General features: G+C 35.9%; 2 protein-coding genes across 6 annotated transcripts; both read left to right on the top strand.

Annotated features, from left to right (window-relative positions):
* The first annotated feature begins 346 nt into the window (after positions 1–346).
* Positions 347–22,642, top strand: LOC112569056. Of its 5 annotated transcripts, XR_003100283.1 has the most exons (11): positions 14,552–14,664; positions 14,907–15,122; positions 15,485–15,703; positions 16,357–16,607; positions 16,880–17,162; positions 17,670–17,981; positions 19,092–19,205; positions 19,952–20,547; positions 21,086–21,589; positions 21,709–22,009; positions 22,591–22,642. XR_003100283.1 is itself a non-coding variant. In XM_025246704.1 (4 exons), the coding sequence occupies exons 1-4, from the start codon at positions 399–401 to the stop codon at positions 2,479–2,481; spliced, it is 615 nt and encodes a 204-aa protein (XP_025102489.1). In that variant the 5' UTR covers positions 347–398; the 3' UTR covers positions 2,482–2,514. The 5 variants fall into 5 exon arrangements, 1 of the variants encoding a protein (XP_025102489.1); XR_003100285.1 differs by lacking the exons at positions 14,552–14,664; positions 14,907–15,122; positions 15,485–15,703; positions 16,357–16,607 and adding exons at positions 373–462; positions 761–817; positions 1,649–1,900; XR_003100284.1 differs by having other exon boundaries at positions 15,485–16,607.
* LOC112569055 lies at positions 7,485–12,882 on the top strand. Its single transcript, XM_025246702.1, has 5 exons — positions 7,485–7,554; positions 8,017–8,268; positions 9,410–9,688; positions 10,183–10,494; positions 10,769–12,882. The coding sequence occupies exons 1-5, from the start codon at positions 7,536–7,538 to the stop codon at positions 10,924–10,926; spliced, it is 1,020 nt and encodes a 339-aa protein (XP_025102487.1). The 5' UTR covers positions 7,485–7,535; the 3' UTR covers positions 10,927–12,882.
* Positions 22,643–23,217: the final 575 nt, after the last annotated feature.

Here is a 23,217-nt window from a genome sequence, read left to right on the forward strand (position 1 = left end):
CACACAGTTTTCAAACAGGAAAGCAGCTTTTCTCTATATTACAAAATATGACTGTTACGAATCGAAACATTTTACCACCTCTTTCTTGTCATTTAATGATTAGAGAATCTTAAATGATCCCTAGAGCACAGTTATAACGAATCAGTCTGTTCCTAAGAATAAATTAACAAAAGAGTTAAGTACTCCGGCGTTGTTGAAGCAGATGACTACTCTTAACATATTTGTTATCACATCTTTGTTTGGCCGTTGTGTTTGTGTCACAGTTCTGACTCATAAACATAGGACAAGTTACCTAAAATCTCTAGTAAGGTTTTTCTTATTGGTTTCAGTAACCGACAGGGAAGCAATGGCATATAAAAATTCTCTAGCATTTGACACTTCTTATTTCTACATTCACAATGGGATGCATCTATAGGGAAGTCATATTCTTCTTGACTCTTATCGGTCTGATGGATTCTGCTGGTAAGATAGCAACCATGTTATGTATGTCGTTTGATTGTTTAGTCTTATGTTTATCTATTTATGTTTGCTTGCATGCGTCTTATGACAGTTTATTTCAATGCATATTTAAGTGTAAGTTGGTGTTCTGACAGCATTGATGAACAGGACAGTTTTATAACACACACAAGGTTATGAAAATAGTGTATTAATAGTTTACTTGTGTTTTGTGAAGTATTTATGTCAACAATTTCTGTAAAAAAACATTTCAACCAGATGTAGACATACTGGTCTAAAGAGCATTATTTTTGGCACATCACAGGATCTATCCCAGAAGTGAGGGGACACACAAGTTCACTCTTGTCTGGGTGTAACAGAGGTACAGTGAGACAAAATAAGACAGAAAAAACAGTGAGACCATGGACGTGTATAAATGGACTGCTGTCTGTCTGCCGAGACCAACGCTTAGCCTCTTTCGTTCTCTGCTGTTAGTCTCGGCGAGTCTAAACAATGAATGTGACTAAACCGAAAGCATTGTACACACCTGCCTCATTTCAGTAGTTAACTGGAAAAAAATCGTTTACAAGCAGTCCATTAATACAAGTTCGTGGCGTGACGGACATCGAGATTTTGTGTGTGTTTCCTATGTGTGTTAATTTACTTTTCTTCTCACTATTTCTTTCTCCTTTTTCTCTTTTCGGATCCAATATACATTTTTCGGATACATGTACATATTAATTATTTAAACAATAATGTATCTAAAACATCTATAAATAAACAACATATTCATTGAATAAAATTATTATCATGTCACATCAGTGTCTCAGTTTTAATAATTGGTATGTGTTGGAAGTAGAGCATAGTAAATAATTAATTCGTTTGGGGATTTTTTTCTTCACATGAAGTGTGAACTGTTAACAAATAGGTGTATATTGGTGTGGGTTTTTTTTTTAAATAAAACATTGCAAGGAGAAGGAATGTAATAAGAAAAACAAATAAACAGTTTCCCAGAGTGTGCTTACTAAAGAAGCCACTACTAATAAAAATAGATTGATTAACAAAACTCAAAAAGTACTATTTCATAAAAAGTGAACATACATTGTTATAAATGCCGCTGCTGCACATGTTTAACTTTTTATAAACTAGAGTTTGCTTTGTTGTATAGCCTTAGATGTGTTCAGTTCTTGTTTAAGCTACCCCAATGTTACAGATCCTCCAGGTGACCCCTTTGTCAACTGCCATACCAAGTTCGTTGCTGAAGGAAAGTCACTGGAGTGTGTCTGCGAGGCTCGTTTTGCTGACAGTCGACCTGATGACTTCTCATTGACATGGCCGCCATACTCTGACAACAACACGATGAAAGTGATGAAAGTCACCCGTCATGATAACAGTTCAGTGTTCACCTGTCTGATGACATGGTGCGGACATAAGAGGACCACAAACTACACACTGCACGTGGCCTGTGAGATACTTAAATATAGTTTCTCCTTGGTTGATTTGCATCCGTCCTCCCTCTTATACTTCACTGTTGATCTTAAACGCTAAAACTTCCTAAATTTCCTGCTTATTTCTTCTAAGACAATATCGGTGTCTTACCTATTTCTTTTATTTATTCGTAAACAAGAGATTACTTTTTTTCACATATTTCATTTTCTTGTTAAACTTTAAAAAAATTAAAGAAAAATATCAACACTTTCATGACATTTTTTACAAATAATCTTGAACATAGTCGGATAGCTTGCATGAGCTGTAAGTTAGAAGTTTCTTCGCCAGTTAGTAAAACATTTTTGGTTCGTGTTAGATGGTCCAGACAATGAGCACACTATGATACATGGTCCTAATAATTCATTCCTCACTGATGGGACACTGAGTCTTAATTTAACCTGCCTGGCGACTGAGGTGTACCCTGCTCCACGTTACACCTGGGACGGTGTCACCTGTCAGAATATAAACTCTGACCAAGGGACATGTGAAGTGAAGCCACAACCACCAGGTGATGATGGACGACAAGTCGAGTGCACAGCGAGAAGCAGTGGCAGGTGATTACAATGTGGGTAGAGCAAAGGTACAACTTAAGCCTCCATGTAAGTGGTTTCTTAAGCCCTATCCCTGATATTCATTTCATAATTTTTTGTATTGATATTAAAACATTCTTAAAAGTTTATACAACAAAATAAGTTTTTTACGCTTGATAATAAACAAATTATTGTTCTCACAAACTTCTGCATGTTTGTTTTTCTGCACTTTTAATAAGATATCACTAAAACTATAAAAAGATTATTATAATATTTTATAAAATTGAATGTTCATCACCATCGTTCCCGTCGTAAAAAGAGTTGCTCAAAGAGATGGGACTGAAATTCGTGTTTGTGTCTTAGTATTTCGTTAGCTAAGTTAAAAGAAAATAATATCGACAAAATATATTAATTATTGGATGTGATTTGGCCGTTAGGCCTAAATTCCTTTTTCGATTGGTGTAGATTTTCATACACACACCCAAAACAAGAACACTCCCCTCCCCCCATATACTTACAGTCATATGTACAATTTGTACTATCGGACATATAACACTAGTTTAACAAATATTAAACTAAAGAGAGTTCAATCCCTTGTTATCACGTATCTTTCTATCTTATTGTTAAAGATCCACCATCACAGCCACCTTACATTAAGATCAACAGCAAGACAGTAGGAGACGGCGATGTCATTCACTGCATTGTGTCGGGAGGAAAGCCGTTAGTGACGTCAGTCAACCTCACCTGTTTGACTGACCCCCCACACCAGGATCAGCCAGACATCAGGACACCATCATCAGTGTTCAGTTCCTTGGTCATCGACAGTAATAAGATCAAAGAGAATATTACTGAGTGTGTCTGTCATGCTGTCTGGACGCCGAAAGAAGAATGGTATTCAAACAGTTCATCTGTCTTCCTCTTCATACAAGCACAGGACAAAGGTATAATCCGAACAATATTTTAGAATTAACATATCAAAAATTCTGTAACAAACCATTAAAACTCAAAAACACAGTGAAATAGCTAACACTGCGCTGTAAGAAATTTAAAAATGCGTTTTCTGTCTACTTCAGAATATCCACTGTACAGGTTTTGATGTTATAGTAAAACATTACATCAAACTGCTTCGCTCGAAATAATTAAAAGCATTTTAAATTTTGACGACCGTTTCTACAGGTGTTGTCTAACAGAATATTTTTTTCAGTTCAGACAGGTATATTGCTCCAAGAGTTTTATTTTGGAGTGGCTGGAGGGGGAGGTACTCTAGTTGTTGTCCTTATTATTATCATTATCATCCTCGCCAGAAGCAAGAAACGCAGGAAAGGTAAAATAAAGTTTAGTTAGTCGTTACCTTATTACTATATTTACAACTGTACTTAAATCTTGTACTTATTTAAAGACTGAAAGAAATTTTTTTTCAACTCGAGAATGTGCCAATAATCGTATAAACATCACGGATAACGACTATGTGAACCGACTCCGTACAGAATATATTTTTCAGATCGGCTGATTAACCAATTCTCGTTTAGTTTGACCTTTGGCATAAAGGGACTTCATTCGTTGTATTACCTTTTCTAACCAATCACATGAGAGTGTGCTACGTACTCTGTGTCGTTGTGTCTTTGTTGTTGTAATTCCTGCGTTTGTTTGCAATTTCCTTTACTGTGTGTATTATGTTTAATTTAATATTTATTTTCTAATTTTAAATCGGACGAGTGTCCAATAATTTAACACCCAATATGTGTGTTTCTTGCGTATTTCAAGCTAACTATTGTGGTAATGATTATGACAAAGATCAGGAGAATCAGAGGGGAAGACGATGACGATAATACTGATTGTGTGATGACGACGACGTCAATGTCAATGTCGATGACGATGCATCTGTCACGCTATAAGCTAATAGAGGATGGTAGGCAGAGAAGGCGCCTGTATTCATTTTTATTGTAACTCAAAACATATTGATTGATTGATTGATTGATTGATTGATTGTGATTGCCTAGATTCAGTTCTGACGGGATTGCAAGTACATTAAATTAAACTATCTGTCAATTTACTGTTATGGTTAAAATAAAAGAAAATCTCCAATTTAAAGTAACATGAAAGTAAACACAGACTGTGTACACCGCATGAAATGTACAGTCTGTGTCCCTGAGTTTAAGCTGATCAGATCGTGTGCTTTCAAAGTCGAAAATTAGTGAAAGTGTTTATAATCATAGTAACAGCTTTTGTGTGGTTGTCTACAGCAAAAATAATCTTTATTTGAAGTTACTCATTTTAATGGTTTGTAAGTCGGAATTAATGTTGTCATCATCTCACAACATACAAGAGACAAAAACAGGAGAAATTGAAGGAGTCATCAATGAAGAATTCCAGAATTCCACATCACAATACTAAGAGCACACTTGTTGTACCAGCACACTACAAACACAAAAAAAAAACAAGACTGAACAATTCCATTTTTTATCCATACGGTCATTAAGGGGTCGGGTATTCCATGTGGTCCGTGTTGTTTGTTTTTTGTACTTTTATAACAACTTTGCCTCATCAGCTGTTTTATAAGCGACATTTAAAACTGTGTGGGCGAACTGAATAAAAACACTGGATTCTCTTGTCATGCTAACAATTTCGCTTCTGTTGTTTGTTTATATTGTTTCAGTTCGAGGCGGAAAATCATCGAAAAGAATATTGCTTAGTATCTAAATGTGGGCATTCACTGGTAATAAAAAGATGTCTGTAAGAAAATGCCTTTTAGTTTTCATTGTGTTGTCCTAAAAAGCGAACAAACAGAAAATGAATCCCATTCAAGACGATGAGGAAAAATGTTTAGTTTTCTCGACAGACGGAAGTTCGAATAAATATCTTGTAGGAAACGACAGTGTTATTGACCGAGAATACGATATAATGCGTGTTATTGTGAGACACAAACTCATGAATGTAGAGACAACAGATCCTACAAATACTTGTCAATAGAGCGTGATTTATCACTCAAAGATACATGCTTACAAGTTGTGTCTCCATTGAAAAATAAAAAAATAAATAAAAGTGAATCAATTTGCATTAACGTCTTGCACTTTCTAGCGAGGTATGTACACTCAGTAGATGATAATATAATGTGCAGTGAATTATTGGAATCTGTGGTCGCCAGACACACCAGAAAAATGAGAATTACTCAAATAATCATAACAGTAATGTCAACAATTTTCACACCACCACTGACTTAAAACACATCCTTCGACATGTTTTACGATGTGTTTATGTTTGCATATGTCTGTATTTCTGTGTGTGTGTGTGTGTTTGAATATGTGTGCATGTATGTATGTTTCAACTGGTTTCTATGCTTTTGTCACTTTATATTTTGAACTATAGGAACAAAGCAAAGCAAAAGAGACCTTTTAACCGTAGACAAATACACGTTTTTCGTACCTCTATAGGATGTTTTCGAAATAAAAAATACATCTTCCTCATATTTACAAAATAGCGTAGTACCACTTACAACCTAAGTTCTAGAAAAAATTGTGCTATATAACTGCAGTCTAAACATCACAAAGTTATTGTTTAAAGTTTAATTTTTCATGAAGTATATAGACTATAATAATAATAAGAAGAAAAACAAGAAGAAAAAGAAGAACAAAAAGAACAAGAATAAAAAAACAAGAACAATAACAAAAAGAACAAGAGGGAGAAAAAGAACGAGAACAAGAATAGCAAGAACAAGAAGAATAAGAACAAGAGGGAGAAGAAGAAAAAAAACATTTGTATAGCGTGTGTCTCCAGCATCTACCAGACACCAGGCACATTACAATCCATTTAAGAAAAGTCTCTAAAAAGACAGGAATGTACAGGTTACTGCACTGATTGCACAGAACCAGCGGCGATTCCAGCAACAGTCTCTGGGCCAAATGTAATACTGTATTTAAGATATTTTTAACACGTGTTTTAGTAAAGGCAATCATCTGGACGGACTGGACCTTTAAATAGAAGCCAGAAAACTAAGACAGGTTTTCTACAGAAGGTATACCCGTGTTTGGGTGTGACAGAGGACCTTAGTGACACAATAAGACAGAGCAAAACAATTAGACGGCAACCAGTCGTTGTGTATGTCCTTTCTGTAACTTTATTTGCCAATCCTTTTTTCTTACTTTGGCTCTAGTTCTTTCCTTCTTCCCTCTTTCATTCTTTGTTTTCTTTCTCTCTCTTGTTTTTTTTACATTTTTAAAAACAGTTTTTGAGATAAAGAATACAATATTTCAATTAAAGGGTTGCACAATCAAAAGCCTAATAGCTTCCTGTTCAGAATTCATGTTAAAAAGAGTCAATACTCTGACTTAGTGAAGTAGAGAGCTACTCCTAATATATTTTCATCACATCTTTGTTTGGCCGTTGTGTTTGTTTCACTCTACTACCTCGCCCAATAATAAACATAGAACAGCTTGCCTACAATATCTAGTAGGAAGGATTTTTCCACTTACTTTAATGGCATACAAGGAAGCAATAAGATATAAACCTTTCTAGCATTGGACATATCTTATTGCTTCATTTACAATGATATCCATCTGTTTGGAAGTCTTATTCTTCTTGACTCTTATCAGTCTCGGGAATTTTTCTGGTAAGATAGCGATCCCCTTATGTATGACTTTTGATTGTTTAATCTTGTGTTTATGCTCTGTATCTGTGTTTGCTTGCATGCGTCATGTGTGAGTTTATGTAAATCATAGTTGAGTGTAAGATGGTGGTTACGTGGTTAACGTGGGGTGAAATGTGTACAAACATTCAGAGATGTATGTGTGCAGTAAATGGTAGATAGTATCTTGACACAATGATTTCATGACTTTATTTCATGACTGGTTCTTAGGAAAGGTTCATAAAACACACACACACACACACACACACACAAGGATTATGAAAATAATGTATTAACAGTTAACATGAGTTTTATTAAGTAACCATGTGAACAATTTCTGTAAAAACATTTCAACCAGACGTAGACATACTGGGCTAAAGAGCATTATTTTGTGGCACATCACAGGATCTACCAAAATATTGTTGGGACAACGAAGTTCTCTACTGCCAGACAGGACACTCATGTCTGGGTGTAACAGAGGTACAGTGTGACAAAATAACACGTATAAACAATAATAATCTAACACATATAAAAATAAAGCAGCATGTTCCTCGAATAAATTTATAAATATGCTACTAAAGAGTACTTCAGTGTATAAATTTTAATATCTAATACCTTTTGGTAGTAGAGAGTATTTAATGGATTTTTTTTCACATGGAGGGAAAACTTTTAGCAAATAACAGTATTCTTCCTTTCACAATACAATGCAAGAAAGAGGAATGAAATGAGAAAAAAAATGAAAGTTAAGAACAATGTCTTACTAGAGAAGCTATTACGCAGAAGAATAAACAGATTCAGAAAGCTAAAAAAATCTGAAAAGTACTATTTTAAAATTCCTGCACATTAATAAATGTCTACTGGTCAATAGTTAGCATATTTTTAAACATAGTTCCGTCAAGGTGTCCTTAAATGTGTCCAAAGTATGTTCTCCCGTTGTGACAGATCCTCCAGGTGACCCCTATGTCAGCTGCAATAGCAAGTTCGTTGCTGAAGGAAAGTCACTGGAGTGTGTCTGCGAGGCTCGTTTTCCTGACAGTCGACCTGATGACTTCTCACTGACATGGCCGCCATACTCCGACAACAACACGATGAAAGTGATGAAAGTAACACGTCATGATCACAGTAAGGTCTTCACCTGTCTAATGACATGGTGTGGACATCAGAGGACCACAAACTACACACTGCTCGTGGCCTGTGAGATACTTAAATGTAGTTTCTCCTTGGTTATTCTCTCTCTCTTCTTTCATTTTACTATTAATCTAGAACCCTAATACTTCCTATCGTCAATGCTGATTTCTCCTCAGACAATATGTATGTCTTTAATCTATTTATTTTATCATTTCGTAAATAAGAAATTATGTATTTAGCGGATTTCATTTTCCTCTTAAACTTAATTAAATTTAAAGAAATAATTCAAAACTTTCCTAACACTTTTTCCATAACTTTGCACGTAGTAGGACATTATGCACGAGCTTTATGCTAGCTCTTTCAGGACCGTAAGGATTGTAGGGATATAATTTTAGTTTTTTTTAACATATATAGGGGTAGAATGACCTGTAAATTCCAAAAATGTTTATTTGAAACTGATATTCCACATAGATACACCATGGGACAAATACGTCCCCATGGTCAACAAGGGAAAAGAGTCTTCAACAATGCGAGTTATGTGTTTTATCAATATTTTTTTCCGAATAGGGATCAAACGTTTTACTGCTGTTATGGAACATCACAAATGATATTACACAGGGATGTGTACAAAGATCCATCTTTTATGCATGTACTGTAATTTATGAATGTTACTTCTCAAAACAGCTAAGTGATGTTGTATAGCACAAGAGAATATGGCATACACACTTATATAGAATGTCACTTATATTGTCAGTCGTGCCTTTAATTTTGTCTTTTGTGCATTGACCTCGAGTTCCACACAGGTGTATTTCCTTTCCTTTTCACATTATTTCAAGCAATTGTAAATTGAAGGAGTTACATATGTAAATCTCACAAAACCAATGCTGAAGTGCTCTAGTCAGTATAACAACAACTCCCTTACTAGTCCATAGTCAGTTTCAGTTTTCTTCCCTATGTACCAGTAGAATAGATACAGGTAGGTGGTCTCTCTCAATCTGACAATGCAACTAATGCATAAATATTGAAACAATCATAATTTATATAAAGTCATTGACATACTAAATGTTTTCATAAAAAATTGGCTGCCCTTTGTTGTTTCAAACGCATTTGGAGTCATTTAAAAGTATGGTACAAATATGTCCCTTGGTCCTCAAAAGGTTAATGGTGTTTTTTTTGCAGTAAGAAAAACAATAATTATGTGTTTCAGATGGCCCAGAAAGCGTGCACACAATGATATATGGTCCCAAATCATTCCTCACTGATGGGACATCGAGTCTTAATTTAACCTGCCTGGCGACTGAGGTGTACCCTGCTCCACGATATACCTGGGAGGATCGCACGTGTCAGAATAATGACTCTGACCAAGGGACATGTGAAGTGAAGCCAACACCACCAGGTGATGATGGACGACAAGTTGAGTGCACAGCGAGAAGCAGTGCAGGTGATTACAATGTGGCTAGAGCAAGGTACAGGTTAGACCTCACATGTAAGTATAGTTGTTTTTTTTAACTATGTCACTGTTATTCATTTAGCAATCTCTTGGTACTGATCATCAGTATTTTAAAATATTCATTCAAATGCATACAGTCTTTTTGGGGTGTTTAAAGTTTTTAAATAAAATTGAATGTCTAATATTTTTTGCGTCGTACAGAGAGATGCTCAAACAGATGTGATCAAAACTCATATTTGTGTGTAAATATTTAGTGAGGTAATTTAAACTAGAAATGCAGATTACAAAATATATTAATTATTGGATGTGATAAGACTGTTAAATCTAAATTCATGTGTCATTTGGATTCTGTTTGCACACATATATATCAAGAAATATATCCACGAAGGCAGCTAGACCAGAACACTTACAGGAACAATTGTGTACACACGTCTGCACAATCGGACACGCACAAACGCTAGTTTCACAAATATAAAAATAAGGTTGTTTTAATTACTTGTTATCATTATCTTTCTGTTTTATTGTTGAAGATCCACCACCACAACCACCTTACATTAACATCAACAATCAGACAGTAGGAGACGGCGATGTCATTCACTGCATTGTGTCGGGAGGAAAGCCGTTAGTGACGTCAGTCATCTTCACCTGTTTGACTGACCCCCCACACCAGGATCAGCCAGACATCAGGACACCATCATCAGTGTTCAGTTCCTTGGTGATTGACAGTGCTAAGGTCAAAGAGAATATTACTGAGTGTGTCTGTCATGCTGTCTGGACCCCGAAAGAAGAATGGTATTCAAACAGTACATCTGTCTTCCTCTTCATTCAAACACAGGAAAAAGGTAGAGAAAGGCTTTTAAATGTTGTTACATTTTTCGAATTGGAGAGTGACTTACCTTCATTATTTTTGGACGTTAAAAAAAACAATAAATCTTTCAGAAGTTGTAGTGACTTTAGACAATACTCCGGTTTTTATCTCTAGTTCTAATAAACTTTTTCCACAGAAAAAAAGACATTTTCATGTCTTAAGAAAAGTACTTCTAAACTATTACGATAAGTAAATCCACGATATTTAATAATGTATATGACATAAAAGAATTTTTCTTTTTGTTGAAGATGATTCATCTTTCCAAGCGATTATTTTTGGAGCATCTGGAGGATGTGGTGCTCTGTTTATTGTCCTCATCATTATCATCATTGTCCTCGCCAGAAGTAAGACCCGCAGGAAAGGTGAACAAGAGTTTTATTATAATTTCCCTCACTACCATATTTAAATTAAATTAGTCAAATTTTGTATTTATTACATACCTTCAACAGTTCCACACTCGAAAAGGTATATGCTGGCTGTACATGTCAATAGTCAGGTACACATCGATAAACAACAACACAGATGACAACAACAATATAATCTTATGCCGCGTTTCTCCGCGAGTAGAATTATTATCTCGGCCGCTTTCCATTTAGTTCTTACAACAAAAGAAACATCAGGCAATTTCGCTGCCCTGTAATGTCTCAACTGAGAATGATGTTGTATCCTTATGAATGAATTAAGTTATGTTTGTTTGAAATTATGAGTTATTTCTTTTTTATAATTAATAATAAATGTGTTTAATTACCTCATTACTACCAATGTTGAAATAAAATTCATGTTTTTTATCAACTCACCTCTTGCTTTTGCTGATATGTGTAACCTTTTCTTCAGGCTGCATTGGTAGACCAATGTTCCATGATTTATTATGTAAGCTGGCGATTCTTTATTTAGTTTGGGTACATTTGCTGATAATCAAATAATGTTAAAACTGGAGACCAGAAAGTATTAGACACTTTGCCAGCTAACCCTTCCTCCATTACTATTTGTTTTCCAGGTGAGTAAAATCAGGTTAATCTCATAAACTTACAAAAATGAGAAGCTGATGCTGCCTCTTCTGGTTGCTACCGATTATTAGGATATCCCTCCAAGACCTTTCCAGTATGACTGTAGTTGAATTAACTATATTTGATTTATTGTTAAATTATTTGATTTTATTGCTTAAAAAGCATGAGATGTAAGGGGTGTTGTGTTAATGATCAGCAGGAACATTTGTGATGCCTAGAAGGTGCTGCCAGACTACCTCCATTCCCCAACGACCCGCTTAAATAAATAGTCTGTCGAAAATGGACGATAGAAATATTTTACTTATTTTTGGATTTATATGTCTAATGGTCAGGCTGCTTTCCTTAGGAGTTCGACTGCTTTGAACATTAACTAGTGGATGCAAAAACTGTTTTAAAGTTTCAGAATGGTGAGTTCAAAAACCGTTTAGGTAAGTTAAAAATATGCCTTTCGCTTACTCTAACCCTGACTTTAGCGCCTTCTGGTGGCTGTATTTAAAATATTTTTTAATTAATTTGTTTACTTGTACTCTTCAACTATTTTAGCTACGTGATAATAATTTTTATTAATTGGTTCAAACTTGGAACGCATCTAAGAATAAGCTGCAGTAAACATGTAAGAATGCATTAACATATATCCACTCAGAATGGTTAGTTGGGTGGATGATCACACTCTACAAAAGAAAACATAAACCATTAGTTCTTTCTTGCGAAACGATTGGCAAAGAAAAATGGGTTTGTTTAGTAAATGTTGTGAAGAGAAAGAGATAAATGTCCAGACAGAATAGTTAAACACGTAGCAGGTTTACTAAAATAATTTCCTTATACAGGATTTCGTCTGATTGCTGAGATTCTTCATCCGTTTTCCCAATTAATTACACGAGAAACATTCTTCATGTTTGGGAGAAACAGTATCGCCGCTACAATGAAGTACTTCGCTACATGAGTTCAAGTGGACATTCTGGTGATTTCTGTGTGATTTGACTTAAGGAAATTGCCATCTACCATTAGTTATAAAGTGTAGTAACTCTTTATGTTACTGATAATCTTATTTTAAACCCAGCACCGCCGTCTTTTTAAGTGAATAGGAAAAGGGTTACTAAAATCATTGGATTCCACTTTTCTCTTCCAAGCTCATTTTTTTTTTTATCTCAATAAAACTTTTTCATGATTATGTTCTTGGTCTCTATAGTAATTCTACATTATGTTGGTTGTGTGTTCGCACAAGGACGAGAGTTGGTGTTTGGCAAGTGTGTATTGTCTGCTATGTGATAATGATAGTGTGCTATTACTATAATATTTTATCACATTAGAGGGTCGGTCATCTTTCCGCTGTGGATCACCTGGCATGTCGTGAGTCCTCACAGATATCGACAGGAACCGGTTTTTTAGAAGGTGTGTGTGTGAATGAAAAAAAGAAAAAATGGCCCAATTACAACTTAGGTAGAAAGTGGTAGAGCTTGCCTCAGTTTCCCTAGAATGGTTTTTCCCCTTTCAATGTACTGAGTCAAAAAAAGGGCGTTTTTCAAAAAATGCCACAAATGTCATGTAGACGCTGCCATTCTTATTCTTTGCTGACCTGCACACATTGGTGTTTTTCCTTCCTGACAGAATTCTTGTAATTTCGTATACTCTGTGTTATTTAGCCAGCTGCCTTAGGAACTTCACGTTAAATTTAAACTTAATAGAGACATTGCTCTCCCTTGCTATATTAAATAACCTTGCTTTTGTTTTTTTCAAAGTTTTTTGTGTGAGATTTTATCGGGAAAATTATTCATCTAGTAATTATGATTTTGTGTAATATCTTGTGACATTGAATGTTAATAAAATGATAGCAAGAACATGCCTTTTATTTTTATTGTCTGGTTCTGCAATATTGGGCTAACGGGAAATAAATACCAAAGGAAATATTTTAAGTTTTCTTGACACTAGGAAATAATATCATGTAGTACACATGAGAGGATCATCGACCGAAAGTTTTGTAAAATATGTGTCGTACTGAGAAACAAGTTTATAAATGTAGTAATAGAAGACATTACAAGTATTGTGTAGTGATTATGCTTGACCATTCAAAGTACTTACAAAATGAGTCAACAGAGCAAGATATACAAATAATAATAATTAAACTGAATTAATTTACATAAAACATGTTCCCTCATTCTAGTGTACTCTACACATTGAATAGATGATAATATGTTGGCTGAAGTGATGTGTTCTAAGTTACTGGATGCTGTCGCGATAAACACACCAGGAAACTGTCGACAGGTTCATCTGGACACAAAGCTCTGGAGTGAACAGTGTTTACTACGACTGTTTCTACATACATTTGAAGCTGCTACTATAATGTGTTTATTAAACTTTCGTGTGTATGGACTGTGTGTGTGTTTTCTTCAATAGGTTTCTATGCGTGTGTGACTTCCTTTTAATCTTTCTCACATACATATTTTTGTTGTGTCATTGTGCCTTTTTTCACGAAAACTTCTCTCCTCCTTACATTTCTAAAATAGTATCGTAATGCTTAGAAACAAACTCAAAGGGAAATTGTGATGTAAAAACCTGGAATAAACATTAAAAAACCTTTTATTAACAGATATTTTCAAACTCATTACACTCGAAGCATACTGACCACGATACATTCTATCGTCTTCTGTAATAATTCAAACACCGGAATATAAGGGATCAGAAGGACTCTGTAATGCTAATCAGTATGGACGACAGACATATTAGCAAAGGATATTAAAATTAAGGAATTTGAAACCCAGTCCCTGGCGTGAATCCCCCAACAGAGAGAGAGAAAAAAAAAGTTCATGAAACGGTTAAAGAGAAAAACATTCACGCTTTGATGTTAATGAATTTAGAGCTATAAATATCTATTTATCTATATTTTCCTCACATCATCGCCTGGCCGTTGTTTTTGTGCTTCCTTGCACTGCGTCATACACAGAATATACCTAATAAGGACATCTTGCCTCAAATCTGTAGTAGGAAGGTTTTTTTTCTCTTACTTTAATAGCAAACAAGGAAGCAGTGAGATATAAAGTTGTGTAGCACTGGACATCTTATTGCTACATTCACAATGGTATCCATCTGTAGGGAAGTCATACTCCTCTTGACTCTGATCAGTTATGGGACTTGTTCTGGTAAGATAGCAATCGCATTATGTATGTGCGTTTGATTGTCTGTTCAGTCAAGCGTCTATGCGTTTGTTTTTGTTAGTTTGCGTCGTGTGTTAGTTTATGTGAATGATCATGAAAAATTTTATCAAAAATATGCATACGTAGTTTACTGGTGTTTTGTGAAATATTTATATTATTTATTTCCCCAAAACATCTCAACCAGAAGTAGACATACTGAGCTTGTGTTATTTTCTGGCACCTCACAGGGTCCAGCAGAGAAGAGTGTGGACAGACGGCTACCTTTACCAACTGTAAATGTCAGGTTCATTATGAATTCTCCAAGAATGTGTCTTCTCGTTGGTTTGGAATTTCGAACAGCAGTAAAGGGGATTTGACGTGCATAAAGGATAAGCATGGTACAAAATCCTTCCTTATCTACAGTAAACAGAACATGACAGAGAGCTATCTACTTCATCTAGTGGGTGAGTTATAAAGAGAACTCAGACTCTTGTTTACTGGCCGCTATAGTGATGATGATGATGATGATGATGACGACGACGACGACGACGACGACGATGATGATGATGCAATTGTCTTAAAACAGCTATTAATTTTTTTGGAGTTAAACACTAGAGTATTCACCAGAGTAAGTCTTAAAGCAAGCTTGGAAAACTAAGTTTTCAAATTACTACTGTACTTAACTATAAATATAAGTGATTACTGATGCCTGCAGAGAAAGAATAGTAATAAAGACTTTCTGTTATTTCCTCTGTTGCTACCTAATAATTAGAGTTCTTGTTTTTTCTCAAAGGATCAAGCAGCGAAATTATTCAATCTGTTACAGAATCACACGAGGATATTTTTAAGAAGTGTTTTAATGAAACCAACCCTCTAGAATGTCATTGTCAACGACTTGATGATCCTGGAATATCTTCCAACGTTTCTTTCCTGCTGACCGGTCCATCAGATTGCAGCCAACAGACGACGACAGGCTCTCTGATGTCAGACAGTACAACCGTGTCTGTGTGTCAAAGAAGTACGGAGGGACACAATAAGACAAACAGTGAGACAGACATCCATACAATGTGTGTTTGTCTGTGTGCATGGGTGTGTGGGATGTCCCGTTTGTTACCAAATTTGCCCCTCTCTTCTTTTTTATCTAGCTCTTTCGTTTTCTTGTTGACAAATTTGAACGGGTACAAATATCAATTTTTGGTCAAAACAATGCAAGGATGAAAAATGTAAAGAATGTAAAAGGCCCGAAAGGTAAATAAAGTAAACTAAATTAATTAGAATAATTAACTTTTAAATTTCATGTATATTATTAGTTACTGTTATGTAAGAGAGTATAAATGCCGTTACTGGTCAATGTTTTACAACAGAGTTTAGTTATTGTAGAGAATATTGTCATGTCATGTAAGCTTAGATGTTTACAGTGCATATGTACATTACTGTTGATTCTTCACAAGAACTAATTATCGCTTGCAGAAGCACATATGTGTTAAAGGAAAATAAGTGAAGTGTATTAAGGCGTGCTTACCTGACAAATCCCCAAATGACTTCTTGAATGGCTGCGGTAGTCCGACAAGAGAACTATGATTGTGATGAATGTCACATCTGAAGTTAGTAATACCTTTAACTTGTTCATAAAAAAATCCTTTTGCTGTGTGTCCTTATATGTAAGCAAAGTATGTTTAAGCTCTTCTTTTGTAATAGATCCTCCAGGTGACCCCTTTGTCGAATGCCATAACAAGTTCGTTGCTGAAGGAAAGTCACTGGAGTGTGTCTGCGAGGCTCGTTTTCCTGACAGTCGACCTGATGACTTCTCACTGACATGGCCGCCACACTCCAACAACAGCACGATGAAAGTGATGAAAGTCACTCGTGAAGATAACAGTATGGTCTTCACCTGTCTGATGACATGGTGCGGACATAAGAGGACCACAAACTACACCTGCTCGTGGCCTGTGAGATTCCTCAATGTTTGGTGTTTATTTTCTTTCTCTCTTTTTTCCCTTTCTTCTGTTAATCTTGAACGTTTATACTTCTTATCTTTCTTGTTTATTTCTCCTCGAACAATATGTGTGACTTCAAAGTACTTCTTTTATTACTTCGTAAGAAATAAATTATTTTTAAAAAATGCATGTCATTGTTCAAATTAAAGAAATAAAAGTGGACTTTCGAGTTGTAGGTGAATGCTTTCATTGGCAGTTAGCAAAACAATAATAATTTATTTCAGATGGCCCAGACAGCGAGCACACAGTGATACATGGTCCTAATAATTCATTTATCACTGATGGGACACTGAGTCTTAATTTAACTTGCCTGGCGACTGAGGTGTACCCTGCTCCACGATATACCTGGGACGGTCTCACCTGTCAGAATAACGACTCTGACCAAGGGACCTGTGAGGTAAAGCCAACACCACCAGGTGATGATGGACGACAAGTAGAGTGCACAGCGAGAAGCACTGCAGGGGATTACAATAAGGGTACAGCAAGGCACAGGTTATAGCCTCACATGTAAGTAATGCTTTTAAAATCAAATCATTGTTAGTCATTTAGCAATCTATTGGTATTAAGCATTAGTGTTTGAAAAAATTCGAAAAATGCATCCAATCTACTTAAGATGTTCAAAGTTTTATGATGATAAAAATAAATTGTCGCATGAATTGGTGGTTGTTTTAATTCCCCAGTGAAAAGGTATCGCTTAAAATATTAAATGTTTAGTATAATATTTTATAAAAATGTAATAACTAACATCATATCGTAGTACAAAGAGATGTTCAAAAACAAAGACTGAAAATCGCGTTAGTGTGTAAATATTTTACGAAAATATAATGAGTTCATTTAAAAGAAAAAATGCAGATGGAAAAATTTATTATTTGATGTAGTTTGGCCTTGTAACCTAAATTCATGTTTCGTTTGGGGTTGCTTCATATATATATATATCTCAAGACAAAGAAATTACAGGCATATGTACAATCACACACAAACATCAGCATAAACAATGCCATCTTATTGTTCAAGATCCACCACCAAAACCACCTCTCATTAACATCAAGAACCAGACAGTGGGAGACGGCGATGTCATTCACTGCATTGTGTCGGAAGGAAAGCCGTTAGTGACGTCAGTTAACTTCACCTGTTTGACTGACCCCCCACACCACGATCTGCCAGACACCAGGACATCATCATCTGTGTTCAGTTCCTTGGTCATCGACAGTACTAAGGTCAAAGAGAATATTACTGAATGTGTCTGCCATGCTGTCTGGACGCCGAAAGAAGAATGGTATTCAAACAGTTCATCTGTCTTCCTCTTCATACAAACACATGACAAAGGTATAGACAGACTTTTCAATGTTGTTACATTTTTAGATTAAAGTTGTGACTTACCTTCATTACTTTGGACCTTACAAACAATCAAATTTTCAGAAAATGTAGTCACTTAACACTGAGGTTTTTGTGTCTACAGTGGAACCTCGGTTAGCGAACGCCTCGGATAGCGAATATTTCGGTTAACGAACAAAAATTTCGTTGAAAATTTGTCTCGGATAGCGAACAAAATTTCGGATAACGAACAGCCACGTGAACCACACGTGACCGACCAGCATGTCATCATTCGCGCTCGAGACACAGTTACGATCAGTCGTTTCTTATCTGTGCGCATCCTTCTTATTTAGTGATTGTTGTGCTTTATTTTAATAAGATAATCCTCAATCATGGCTCCAAATAAGATTAAGAGCAATTTATAGTAATGAGGTAATGACAAGGAAGCGGCCAACAAATGAATTGAAAAAGGAAATGATTTCAAAGTATGAAGGTGGCATGTGTCTGTCGGATATGTGATGTCGTATTACCGGAGAGTTTGACAGAAAAAGCAGAAGGAACAGACACTGGACAGGTTTTTTCCTTCAACCTCAAAGCTACAGAAAAGGGAAGTCACCCCCGATTTTATAATGTCACGTGTGCTCATGGAGGGGGAATCCAAGCAGTAATTCCACCCCTTCCTCCCCACACCTGCTTCCAACCACGCCGTCAAAACGGCAAGTTTTCTGATGCTTAGATGCTTTCGTTAATGTTTTTATGTTTATTTAACTCCATTTATATTGCATTATAACTGTTCTCATTACAAATACCTATATAGCCTGTAACTTTCAAATATTAGCGAGTCAACAGGGGCTGGGAACCAATTAAATCTATTTCCTTTATTTCTTATGGAAAACATTGTTTCGGATAACGAACATTTCGGATAACGAACAGCTTTCCAGAACGGATTAAGTTCGTTAACCGAGGTTCCACTGTAGTTCTAATAATTCAATAAAGTTTTATGGTATAAAAATGCCATATTTTTGTGTGCTTTACTAGAAGTACATAAAACTATTTTGACAAGTAAATCAACGATATTTAATGAGTTATATAACACAAAAGAATTGTTCTTTTCTGTTGAAGATGATTTATATTTCCAAGCGATTATTTTTGGAGCATCTGGAGGTTGTGGTGCTCTAGTTATTGTCCTCATCATCATCATTATAGTCCTCGCCAGAAGTAAGACCCGCAGGAAAGGTAAACAATTGGTTTTTTATTATTATAAATTATCTCATTATCATATTTCATTAGAGTTTCCATTTAAGCTTTGTATTTATTGCAAGTCTTTAACAGTTCTAGACTCGAGAAGGGACATGCTGGATGTACACTTCAATAGTCAGGTACACATCGATAAACAATTTACACAGATGACAACAGCAATATAGCTTCAGGCCGTGTTTCTCCGCAAGTGAAAGTTTTGTCTCGCCCGCTTAACCACTTTCATTTTGTTCTCGTCTTTGAAAGATGGAACATCAGACTCTGTACTACTTTATTAATCTTTCATGTGAGGGTGTGTATTAGTACCCGCTATCTACATCCCTGCAAGTCTTCTTGATTTTAGTGTGTCATAGATAATTTATGTGATTAATGCTCTTCTTTTACATTTATTTTATATTTTTTCTTTGTGTACTATTTGTGTTTTAATTGCATTGATGTTCAAAATTCTCCTTGTTCGTTAAAGAAGATTTATTTAAAGAAGTTAAAGAAGTCATATTTTTAACTACGGAGTTAAAAAGGATGTCATCTTCTAAGATTTATAGTAGTTGATTTGTGTATGTGCATCTGAAAATAATAATATGCAAGATGGTGTTTAAGCTATAGGACTATTTGTATTGCGCTTTTAGCTTCTGTTTAAATTATCTGTTGTGGTTATGATGCTGAAACACGAGCCTGACTTATTATCGGTTTTTTTCTCTTCTAATATCCATATGTCCGGCATCTAGACATGAAAGATGGTCGCCACAGCGCATGGTACACCTATGAACATACAGAGGTAAGAGATCCTCAGGGAACAAACGGGACTGATGGAGACTACTTCACCCATAGGTCCGCTAGAGGAAGCGTGAGAGGATGGCGCTCATATACAGTCTCGCAGGTGAATTCAGAAGCACATGGACCACAAAACAATGGCGGGACATTTCTCGCAACAAGCCCGAGGACACTGGCAACCACTGATAAAACTGTTTTGCAAGGAAAGGAGCTTCTCAGAGCTGCTCCAACATAAACTTCTCACTCAAGCCTCCTGTATCTCAGTGGCAAGGGGATGAAAACAATTACACAACTCAAGAGATGGAGTATCCTTACGAGGAAGATGAGTACACTTACTCCGTATTACGAGAGGATGAGGGAGACACGTACGACAACAACTCATCCCGTATGCCCGAGTGTTTGAGGCAAGAGGTCAGCCATTGTGATATAGATAACAGCAACTGTCTTGCGGAAGATGTTCTTGGGAAGGTATTGTCCACCAGTAGCGAATTCCGAGACAATGAAAACAATGGAACAGGACACACATCGCCATTTTTGAGTGGTACAAAAGGTGAAGCTCCTCTCAAGTTTTTTTTCGCTTTCATTTTTTTCTTCCTGTTCCGAAGAAAACAAACATCATTGTTCTCAACTGTTTTGTCCCTCATCGACCGATAAACATGCACAATGAAACCTTGATTACTAACAATTTGTATTGTTTGTGTGTGTGTATGAATGAGAGAGAGAATGAGTAGCTATGATTTAAATGACGGGAATGAATTTGTAAGAAGCAGTTGTCTGCCCGTGTCTTTATATTTCTAAACGCTAGGCATATTGCCCTGTATAAAAATATTTTTTATTAAACTTATCTTTTTAACTTAAAATGACTTATTTTATACCTTGATTTTTCTCTGATTAATTTCGTCTCTTTCTTATTTCATAACCTTGCAAAAATTTCCTGGTCAGTAATATTTTCATCTAATGAAAAAGGCGAGGCGATGTGTTTAGGAAGAGTTATAAATTTCATGCTTTATGATTTTTTTAAAATACTGCTTTGTTGTAATGTTAATCTTTGACAAAATATGATTCATTTAATCTGTTTTTCCTATTAGACACGTCTAAATTTTTGGACACACGAGCTGAACTAATCAAGGTATTGGAGACCAGAGCAAAGAACCTTACGGGCCAATCAAAAACGAATGTCAACAAAGGAAGTTTAGAAAACATCTTCGTTGAACAATCCAGGAGAAAACCGACTCCTAAACCCAGGGCCGATCTTCTTGGAAGGAGGGTTTCGAGGAGCTGCTCCAACCTTTGCTTTGAACTACAGAAGCTGACGCCCACGCTGACGAGCACTGACGATAATGACGAGACATGGGAGCGAGACATGTCCACTGATTATGATGACTGTTTCTTTACTCAGATGCCATCAGAGAGTAAAACAAACCCACAAGACGGGGAGAATAAGTGTTGTTATTTCACTCTCGAAGAAGACGAGTATTCTACGGGGTATGTCCCTTCAAAACAAGGGCAGACTACTGGACCTTTGGATGGGCAGCGCGAGAGAAAGAAACACATGAAGCCGCATGGTTCTGCCACTTTACAACCTGGACAAGGTATTGAAGTGTATTATTAAATCTTGTCTCTACCATTAACTTGCAATTATGTAAGTGTTTTAGTATCATACATTATGGCTCATTTGATCTACTTCTCTCTTCTTTAATGTCAAATGTAGACATGTTTGCTGAACTTATCAAGAGATTTGAGGGCACAGCAAGCAGCGCCACCAATCATACTTCAAACATCAAAGGAAGCCTAGAAAACATCTTGCGAGAACAATCTCGGAAGAAACCAGCTCTTCTCCCTAAACCCGTCCTGCGTGGAAGAAGGTCTTCTCGGAGCTGCTCCAACCTTCTGCTTGGGATCCAGAAACCGAAACCTTCAGATGGCGAGAGTTGAACATCATCACGAGGCACGAAAGCGAGACATGCCCATTGGTTATGATGAATATTACTGTTCGCAGACATCATTCCACGGTAAGACAAACTCACAAAACGGGGAGGATAACTGCTATTATTACAAACTAGAAGAAAACGGGTACTCTGCTGGGTTTGTTCCCTTGAATCAGGGGCAATCCACTGAAACTTTGTATCGTGGTAAGCAGCGCGGGATAAATGAAAACTTGAAGCAGGAATTTTCAACCCATCTACATCCACAAAGTAGAATATTAGAGCCAGGTCAAAAAATGTTATTTATAAAATTTTAAAAAGGTTGATAACATTTCCATTGATCTCTAACAAGAAAATTTTGTTTTATTTTTTCAAAACATTAAAGCTTCCATTAAGCTCTAATACAGAACCTGGTTCTATTATCTCTAGCATTTTAGAAACATATAAGTGTGTTTATTTTTACCCATTTCAATTACATAATTTGTAGCCAAAAATCTTTATTGTAAAGTTACATTTGACTTAAGTTGAAAAATGATTACTGTGCCTTTGAGATATTTTTTGCACTAATTTTTTTCCTATATCGCCCACACGGCACTAATGATCAACAAATAATCTTTGATTAAAAGCATATTTCTTAAAATATGGATCGTGAGTTTTTCTGTTGACAGGATTCCTAGATAATGGCACAATGTCCCGCTCGACCAAGATTTGTCAACAGGCAAGTGACTGGAGTGACCTTAATCAGCTTTAAATTTCACTTTAATTAATAATTATAACTGTGTGTCTGAATAATTCCAAGCCATGTTCTTTAAACAGTGGATCAGAAGGTCGCTGGTTTGAATCTTTCCACGCCTGTTGCTGTTGATCTCCCTTTGACCGTCGTACTATTTCCTCGAAAAAAAATTAAAAATATATATATAAACTGTATTTGTTTAGGGAAGATTAATAAATAAAGCTGAATTAGTTGTCTTGAGGACACTAAAAATTAAATATCTACTGCCTCCTACACCGCTATTGGACTCTTCGCCCTGAACTTTAATTATGACAATGTCAATTTTTTTAAATCACTCACTGGTTATCTTATCGAGTGTAACAAGGAGAAAAGTATATTTTGCATGAAATTCAGTCTCGTTGAAATTTAACTACAAAATAAACAAATCACACGAGGTTGGTTTGGTTTTCAAGGAAATACATTTATTAAAATATTATTTCCTGTTAAATAACACTCTAAATATTGTTTACAATATGAAGTGGGGTTTCTGGGAGGGGAAGGGTCCTCATCGTCTCTTATTTCT

Source organism: Pomacea canaliculata, linkage group LG7 (assembly GCF_003073045.1).
Source record: "Pomacea canaliculata isolate SZHN2017 linkage group LG7, ASM307304v1, whole genome shotgun sequence".
Classification (NCBI taxonomy): domain Eukaryota; kingdom Metazoa; phylum Mollusca; class Gastropoda; order Architaenioglossa; family Ampullariidae; genus Pomacea; species Pomacea canaliculata.